The sequence below is a fragment of the Chelonia mydas genome, chromosome 6 (genome assembly GCF_015237465.2).
Source record: "Chelonia mydas isolate rCheMyd1 chromosome 6, rCheMyd1.pri.v2, whole genome shotgun sequence".
NCBI classification, from domain to species: Eukaryota; Metazoa; Chordata; order Testudines; family Cheloniidae; genus Chelonia; species Chelonia mydas.
In genome coordinates, this window is record NC_051246.2 from 87,249,839 (window position 1) to 87,258,947 (window position 9,109).

The 9,109-nt window shown below is 45.3% G+C and overlaps 1 protein-coding gene across 2 annotated transcripts; it reads right to left on the reverse strand.

The window, feature by feature from the left end:
* Window positions 1-662: 662 nt before the first annotated feature.
* Window positions 663-5,811, reverse strand: NFKBIA (NFKB inhibitor alpha). 2 transcript variants are annotated; one of them, XM_043549089.1, is made up of 7 exons: window positions 5,675-5,811; window positions 4,713-5,129; window positions 4,055-4,163; window positions 3,297-3,507; window positions 2,640-2,728; window positions 2,256-2,516; window positions 663-1,400 (listed from the first exon to the last, which is right to left on the reverse strand). In XM_043549089.1, exons 2-7 carry the CDS (start codon window positions 4,970-4,972, stop codon window positions 1,353-1,355), a joined length of 978 nt encoding a protein of 325 aa, XP_043405024.1. In that variant the 5' UTR covers window positions 4,973-5,129; window positions 5,675-5,811; the 3' UTR covers window positions 663-1,352. The 2 variants fall into 2 exon arrangements, with proteins under 2 accessions (XP_043405024.1, XP_037756542.1); XM_037900614.2 differs by having other exon boundaries at window positions 4,713-5,725.
* Window positions 5,812-9,109: the final 3,298 nt, after the last annotated feature.

Sequence of the window (9,109 nt, forward strand, 5' to 3'; positions counted from 1 at the left end):
ATTAAGGAGGCCATGGCACATTTTCCAAAGCAATGCTCTGCTCTGGCATCTTTGGCCAAAATTCCGCAGCCCACCCTGTTGTCCAGAGTGCTGGATGCAGGTAGTACTCTTGTCTGCTGCTTTCTAACCCCACTATAGCACCATTTCAGCAATGAGGCTGCACATATCTAGTTTGTGAAGCCCTTGGGATACAGAGTCATATACAATATTATTATATTTATAAATACATTCTTAGCTGGTCTACAATAAGCGTAATTAACTTTGGCCTGGTGGACTTAGGAACAATGCAGGTGGGACCTCTAGGGACTTCATAAGTGAAGGGGGGACTGGAGAAAATGATGTATTAGGGCTACACCTTCTGACAATTCATGTAGCGGATTTGGTTGGCTCTGGAGCAGGTGTCTCTATTCTTGTGGGAGAGGAAAAATATTTACTATCAGATTCGTAAGGCAGGGAGAGGAACTGAAGATGGTAGAAATGTGGTTCCCAGAAAGAAAGTTAACTGAAGGCTCTTGTCCAGCAGAGATTCACTGCATTAATATCTCTGGAGTTAGGGTCTGAATAAACTTTCCTCCTCACAGCTGCAGATGAGAGATAGATGGATTGGTAGGCTAGCTCTCCTCTAAAAGACAGGACTATAAACCAGTCCAATGACAAACCAAGAACTTGACATTTTTTTAATAAATATACATCTCTCAGGTACCAAAATAATTATAAACAAAATATACAATATATACATGATATACAACTGCTAAAAGTGAAGCAATCATGCCATATATATAGGGAAATACACTGTTTCCAATGCACACAGTTAACATTATTGCTACCTTTCCCATAAAAGCCGAGAGGTCATTCTTTTGTTTCAATTCCTCTCTCTGCATTACAGTACAAAGAACAGCTGAGGTCAGTCATTAGGAGCGATTATAATCAGCCCAACAGAAATCTATGCAATTTCTTCCAGCGGATGGGATACTCATGTGAACCTGTCCAGCCATGTAGGGGGAAGCAACTCCACAGAAAAACTCACTAGTCATCTCTCAAATGCATTCTTTCACCCAAAATGAATATTCAGGTGGATCCAGTAGTCTGTTGTCCTCATACTGTTCATACATTTTGACAACCAGTTATGGGTTAACTGGCACAAATAAACATAGAGTTCTACTGATGTTACACATCCAACTCCTGTTAGTAAAAGTATGGGTCGGAATGTGAAACCTGTTGTTATAATGATGTAGTCCATGGTGTGCAGTGTAGTATTTCAACTTTTTTTTCACATTTTATCATTTTTTTAAGAAAATATGTCAGCTTCCTATACATATATATAGTCATGTCCTTTATGAGAAACCTCTTCTTCAAAACGCCAACTGTTGTCCTCCAATAACACAGTCATCATACATTATCTGGAAAGAAAAAAAAAATATATATATATATATATAGGTTAAGGCAAAGTTCTACAAGTAGCACTCAAGTTCACCTTGGGGAATATCAGGCCAAATTCTGCTTGCCTTGACTTCAACAACACTGCTCACAAGAGTAAGGCAAGCAGCATGTGAAATGATCTCTTTAGTAGTATTCAATAATAAATGCTAATATAGATTCTTAAGAGGAAAAAATTTGAAAGTCATGTGGAGAAATATATACTTGAGAAGGAAACAAACCAAAACCTTGCGTCACAAAAATGCGGTAGATAAACTAGCTATCTCCAACAGAAGACTATGGAGAGAGAGGCACATACTGTGACACTAGTTTTAGCAACCTTCTTTCCCTTATATATTTATATATGCCATTTGTGTGCTTTTATATTTGAATTTCTAATGCTCATTCAATAAAATCCTGATAATAGAGTGCTAGATTTCATGTTCCTTAAATGAACAAATTTCTCTTTGAAATAATGGGGTAACGTTAGGAGAGGGTTTGCTTCATTAACACCTGCAAAAATTGGCCCAGAGTAAGAGGAAAGGTTGTCTAATTTACACTTGGATTTTATAAGTAAATGTTATAGAATAGCTCTGGGTGTCCAATGCTTAGGTCTTGTACTGTATTCCCAATGCTTGCTATTTAAATTTTTTAGTTTACTTTGAGTTTGTAGGTGAATTATATGTAATACAGTTAATAGGCCATCAAAGCATCAGGAAAAAACGCAACCTAAGAGTTGTGTGCGTGTTTCCCCAACAACTTTAATGGGAGCCATGTAGATGCATATAAGGGAAAAATGTAGTCCTTCCTTATATAAAAGGGTGAAAATAACTACTTACTTCATCCTCTGTGAATTCTGATTCTGATTCACAGCTCTCCTCATCCTCACTTTCTGGTAGCATCTGTAGGTCAGCCGTGGTTAAGTGCTTCAGCTGTTCCTGTATGCTGAAGCTGTCTCTTCCCCACGTGAGCTGGTATGGAGAATAGCCCTGGTAGGTCACTTTGTTCACATCAGCCCCATGTTTTACCAGAAGCGACACCAGTTCTGAATTCTGCAGGTCTACAGCTAAGTGGAGGGCAGTTCTGCCGTTACAAGGCTCCTGGTTAGTAAAAATAAAACAGGCCATTTAATGTCAGGATAGTTAGGCTTGGCACTACCAAAACTGTACATTCCTACTCTAGCACTATCATGTTTGGATAAACAAAGAGCTTCAAATACACACCTGAGCATTGACATCTGCTCCCAAGGACAGCAAATATTCTACTATAGCCAGATACCCATGAATAGATGCCAAATGGAGACATGTGTGTCCTGTAGAACAAGAACATAGGTAAAAATTAAGTACTTCTTCTCTAATGCATTATCAGTCACTTTAGGCTAAACACTCTAACACACTATCATCATATCTTCAGTTTGAAATACAATCACCATTATCCAAACTGAATGTAAATTGTCCTATATGAACTTTATACTGTACATGGATGATCAGATAAATTAAAAGGCATCTTTATTTCTTAGATGCTATGTCTTTTTTTCCCACCCAGTGTTAAACTGGAACTTGTTTTAACAAAAAGAAACAGAAAAATGTAAAAATGTCTACACCAAAAAAAACCAAATAAATAGCTAAACAGTGCTACCTAAAAATCAGAGGATAAAGTTGAAGAGCGTGAGAGCCTGAGCAAAGCACTGGCAGTTAGGAGGCTGGGACTTACTCAGCTCCAGCACTGACTGCAGTATGATCTCAGGAAAGTCACTTTACTGCTAGGCCTCAACCTCCCAATCTGTAAAATGGGAATGATAATGCTTATCCTCCTTTATAAAGCTCTCTGAGATCTATGTCACAAAAGCACGAGATGCTAAGAATTATATTTATGCATACCATTGTAGTTGGCAGACTGTAGGACTGAATACAGGTGGTGCTGCTGGCAGTACTGAGTGAGGATGCCCACAGCTCTGAGAGAGCCCTGCTCACAGGCAATATGAAGTGGTGTATTTCCTCGGAAGTCTCTGATCTCTGGGTCACATCCGGCCTTGAGAAGAATCTCAGCAATTTCAGCCTGATCTGTGATTACTGCCAGGTGAAGTGGAGTCTACAATAAAAAAAAAAAAGAAAAACAAAACTATTGTAAAGTACATTACAAACAGGAAATACATTAGAGACAGCATCTGAACACACAACCCTTCAACCACTTGGTTATTCTAGCTCAACTTCTTAAAAATAACATAAGCATTTGCTTAATATTGTGTGCTCACCAGGAACACTGTATTCAAGAATCAACAGAGTTCCCTTTTAGCTTGGGAGTGACTGATTTAAGGCTCTCTTGATAGCAGAAGGACAATATAAATAAAAGGTATCTTTTGTATGGCAAACAGTGGATTAGTGGAACCCACCAGAGTATATTTAAAAGCAATTGTGCTTTAAAATGTCAGTGTCGAGGAGGAGAGTATTGGCTGTACACAAGCACAAGTTTGTCCCCAGGGCAATCTTGTGCCTTTTTTGAGGGGTGTGTGTGTGTCATATATGAGTTGATTAAATATCTGTCAATTGTAAAAATTTGTTTTAGAAAGTTACTGAAGTCACCAAGGGGGTCGGGGCCGTCTGGCTTATTTGGGCTGGAAGGTGGATGGTTAAAGTACCTGGTTTAGGTTATTCTGAAAGTTCAGGAAGGCAGGATTGGCAGCTACCTGGCGAATAACCTCCACGCTCCAGGACTTTTCTTCGTGAATAATTGCCAAGTGGAGAAATCTACAAGAGGGAAAAGAAAAAACACAACCCCTCAAAGTCGGTCCGTGAACAATGAGGGGTGGGGTGGGGGGTCCCATCAGGCCATGGTCCCAGCAGCCAGCCCCGGGCAATGCCCCATCAGTCACGTGCACAGGCAGCAGGCGGCTTTCGCAAGCCCGGGGTTTTCAGAGGCCGCTGCCGGGTGTTTTCCGCGGGGTTGTTATGAGCTGAGTGTTCCTGGCAGCGGGCCAGGGACTTTCCACAGCACCTTCCCCCTCCGCCCAGCCGGGCGCCGGCCCCGCCCCGCCAGCACACTCTGTACTTCCCCCTCCCGGCCGGGCTGGCGGGCGGCCAGCCGCGGACACCAACCTCTACGGCCAAAAGCCCGCAGCCCCGCGCGCCCGCCTGGGTGCACACGGCGGAGAGCAGGGCCGGGCCAGGGTCTCCGCGCAGGGCACACACCGCCCCGGAGGGGGCTGCCCCCCCCCCGCTCCACATGTTCCCCTCGTAACGCCCCAGGCTTGGGGGGGGGGTCGTCTCCGTACAACCGGCGCAGGACACACAACTTACGTGTCTCCGTCCTCAGTCACTTGCTGTTGCCAAGGCTGGGCCGGCTGGTGCGAAGCCCCCGGCTCCTCCTGGGGCTGGAGCCTGATGTCCGTCAGCTCCTTCACCAGCAGCTCGTACTCCTCCTCCTTCATGGAGCCCAGCCCGCTGTCTTGCCGGTCGTCCTGCAGCAAGCCGAGCTGCCGCTCCTTCTTCTGCGGCTCGGCGCGGCTCTCCATCGCCACGTCCCGCCGGCCCCCCGGGCTGCAGCTGGGGTGGAACATGGCTCGGCCTCCGCTAGCACAGGGCGCGCAGCGCAAGATCCCCTTCGGCTCCTTCGCAAGCGACCCAAGTCCGCGGCTCAGCGGCGGCAGGCGAGCATCCGTGTGAGAGCGGCGGCGGGCGGCAGCGCGGGATATACGCCCTCTGCTGAGGGGATTTCTGCAAGGGGCGGAGCCGAGCCGCTGGGAATTTCCAGGCAAGTCAAACGGCAAGAACCAGCCTGTGCCTGTCTGCGGCGTTACATAAAAGCCCAGGCGGGGCTCGCAGCGGAGGAATCCCCTGACTTGCCCGCCCCACCTTCCCTCCCATTTTTTCAATCACAAGAGGGAAAGTACTTGGTGCAGTACAGCTCTGTGACTAAGCCCCCGCCCCCCAGGTACTTCCCTGGGGAGCCGGCCTTAGGGAGCTTGCCGTCTTTTCCCCACCCTGGGGTTTCCCTTCACCTCTTCTCGTGACCCCGGCCTCACACATCCTCCCTCTGGGGCTAATAATACACCCCGCGCAGCTGGGGGCGGCAGGGGGGCGTGCAATTACTCCCGCCATGAGGCTGCTCCCCCGCCAGTCCCCCTTCCCTGCTCGCCTCGGGATGGGCTGCACACAGGCCAGGTTCCAACCTGCTGGCATTCATGAAGATCCCGCGGGGATCTGGGTGTGCGCAAGGAGTAGGGTGGTCGTGGCCACATCACAGCTCACATGCTGCTTACCTAAAGGCCCCTGGAGCTGCAGCTGGATACTGTAGCGGTCCTGATGTGGTACTGGTGCAAGGCAGCCGCTGTATTTCACTCCAGTGCTGGGTGGGTCTCCCTCTCTCTCATATGTCAGTTTGCTGTGGTGCAAAGCACTATTTAAATGGAAGATCTAGCATTAATAGTCAATAGCAGTAACACTACGTACATCTAAACCCGAGATGAGTTTGGAATATGACAATCTTTTAACTATTCAGAAGCCCTAATTTGCACAACTGTAGCCCATAAACACTTCTTAAAGTGTAAAACCTACTCTGTACCAGCGACTATAGGATTTCCTCCGGCACCCATTGAAATTAATGGTAAATCTCCCATTAACTTTTCCGGGGCAGGATCAGGTTCCCTTTCCACCCCAGTTGAGACAGTACCTGTCAAAGATTAATTCACTTTTTTCCCCTCCCAAAAATGTAAGTATTTAAATAATTTTCCTTAGGAAAAGTGACTCATTTTGCCAATGGTATGCTGTTTATTGTTACCCATTATCTAGATATCCCTCTCTGATAATTCCTATTGACTGCAATGACATCCACTGATAAAGATCAAATGAAAAATTGAAAGCACCTAGACTGATAAAAAACACCTCTAGGTCAATGTGTGGATTCAACAAGCTAAACTAAGATGAATTTTACTTTTTCTCCTCAGACATGGGGGATTTCCCCATGAAGAATTTTTTCCTGCAACTACACTGAGTAATAATGTCTGAGAAATTTTCTTGTCTTCCTCCCCTGGAATGGTGCCGCTGAGAAAAAAAATTATGAGAAAATCCAAAGATAGAGGAAGAGGTAGAGTGGAAAGAGATGGTGCTCGTTGGGCAGATGGTCCAAATTTTTTCAGGCTAGCTGCAATATTACTGGACTTTCTTATAAAAAGTAACCATATTAATTGCTAGGCCTGGAAGAACAAAGTAGTGCCTTTTGGAAGGGTCCATAAAAGCTCCACAACTGTTTCTTTCAAAATTTCAGGGTCATGGAATTTTCATGTGTTTGCCCTTTTTGGTTAAATCATTGTCTTTCAAAGGGAAGTGTAATTTAATAAATCCATCTCTTTCTCATTAACTGGAAGCCTGTGCTGTACAAACAGCAATGATTTTTTTTTCTTGCCCTTATTGCTATGGCAATCAGAGGAATAAAATATAACAAGAATCCTGCAGCCTGCAACCAGTGCTTTGCTGGAGCCAAACAGAAATTAAACTTCAAAACTTCCCATTCTGGTTTAAACAGGTGGGTTCTCCAGTGCCTTCCATGCTTCCAACACTTGGAGTTGTCAGTAGTAAACACTGAGTTACTTTTAAAAAAATAGGTTTCAGAGTAGCAGCCGTGTTAGGCTGTATCCGCAAAAAGAAAAGGAGTACTTGTGGCACCTTAGAGATTAACAAATTTATCTGAGCATAAGCTTTCGTGAGCTACAGCTCACTTCTGTAGCTCACGAAAGCTTATGCTCAAATAAATTTGTTAGTCTCTAAGGTGCCACAAGTCCTCCTTTTCTTTTTAAAAAAATATTCTCCCAACAGAAAGACATTTTCAGATGTATCAGCATTTAGATTTGCCTATTTTAAGTTTTTATGTTAGTATAGTCAAGATTAAAAAGTGTAGGTGGCAGCAGAAGGATGGAAAATGACACCAGGGTCAACCCACTTCCTGACCAATGGGAATGGAAGTGCCAGGCTTTCACAGCCATTTCATGCTTTCATATACACTCTTCAGCAAGCAGCAGTTTAGGTTTTGGAGGCTACAGTACCTTAGAAGCAGAGCATCACATTACTTAATCATAAATAAAGACAAATCATATAAAGTCAGATGTTTTGATCTCCCCAAAAGTGCATGTACAATAGCAAAGCTTCTCTGATAACTTGGTTCATTTGTCTCAGTGGTTTGACAGATGTTACACAGACTGCCTTTAGCTTTGGTAGCAACCTCAAGACTTGCGTCTGCCAAGCTCGTGAAAGATGGGTATGATGCAGCAGCCTCTACCTAAAGAGGCAGCTAGTCAATGTCTACAGTGACATCTGCTGGGCGTTTGTGGAATATCATTGCTCAGACCCTAGATAAGGTTTGTTAAGGCAGAGGAGAGAGGAGTGTGCAGTACATCATATAGCGATCGTGACCCACGATGGTCTTGCATTTGAGTAGTCAGATGGGAAACCAGCCAGGTAGTTGGAATATGGGGAACTTATTTTTTGAGGAGCGGGAAGTGTTCTAACTTGTACATCTACAAGACATATGGACCAGACAAGATGGTTGAAGCATCAGATACATTTTGCTAGTGAAAAGAAAAGGAGTACTTGTAGCACCTTAGAGACTAAGCCCTGGTCTATACTAGGACTTTAGGTCGAATTTAGCAGTGTTAAATCGATGTAAACCTGCACCCGTCCACACGATGAAGCCCTTTAGTTCGACTTAAAGGGCTCTTAAAATCGATTTCCGTACTTCACCCCTGACAAGTGGATTAGTGCTTAAATTGGCCTTGCCGGGTTGAATTTGGGGTACTGTGGAAACAATTCGATGGTATTGGCCTCCGGGAGCTATCCCAGAGTGCTCCATTGTGACCGCTCTGGACAGCACTTTCAACTCAGATGCACTGGCCAGGTAGACAGGAAAAGAACTGCGAACTTTTGAATCTCATTTCCTGTTTGGCCAGCGTGGCAAGCTGCAGGTGACCATGCAGAGCTCATCAGCAGAGGTGACCATGATGGAGTCCCAGAATCGCAAAAGAGCTCCAGCATGGAGGTACGGGAGGTACGGGATCTGATCGCTGTCTGGGGAGAGGAATCCGTGGTATCAGAACTCCGTTCCAGTTTTCGAAATGCCAAAACCTTTGTCAAAATCTCCCAGGGCATGAAGGACAGAGGCCATAATAGGGATCCGAAGCAGTGCCGCGTGAAACTTAAGGAGCTGAGGCAAGCCTACCAGAAAACCAGAGGGGCGAATGGCCGCTCTGGGTCAGAGCCCAAACATGCCGCTTCTATGATGAGCTGCATGCCATTTTAGGGGGTTCAGCCACCACTACCCCAGCCGTGTTGTTTGACTCCTTCAGTGGAGATGGAGGCAACACAGAAGCAGGTTTTGGGGACGAAGAAGATGATGATAATGAGGAGGAGGAGGTTGTAGATAGCTCACAGCAAGCAAGCGGAGAAACCGGTTTTCCCGACAGCCAGGAACTGTTTCTCACCCTGGACCTGGAGCCAGTACCCCCCGAACCCACCCAAGGCTGCCTCCTGGACCCGGCAGGCGGAGAAGGGACCTCCGGTGAGTGTACCTTTTAAAATACTATACATGGTTTAAAAGCAAGCATGTGAAAGGATTAATTTGCCCTGGCATTCGCGGCTCTCCTGGATGTACTCCCAAAGCCTTTGCAAAAGTTTTCTGGGGAGGGCAGCCTTATTGCGTCCTTCAT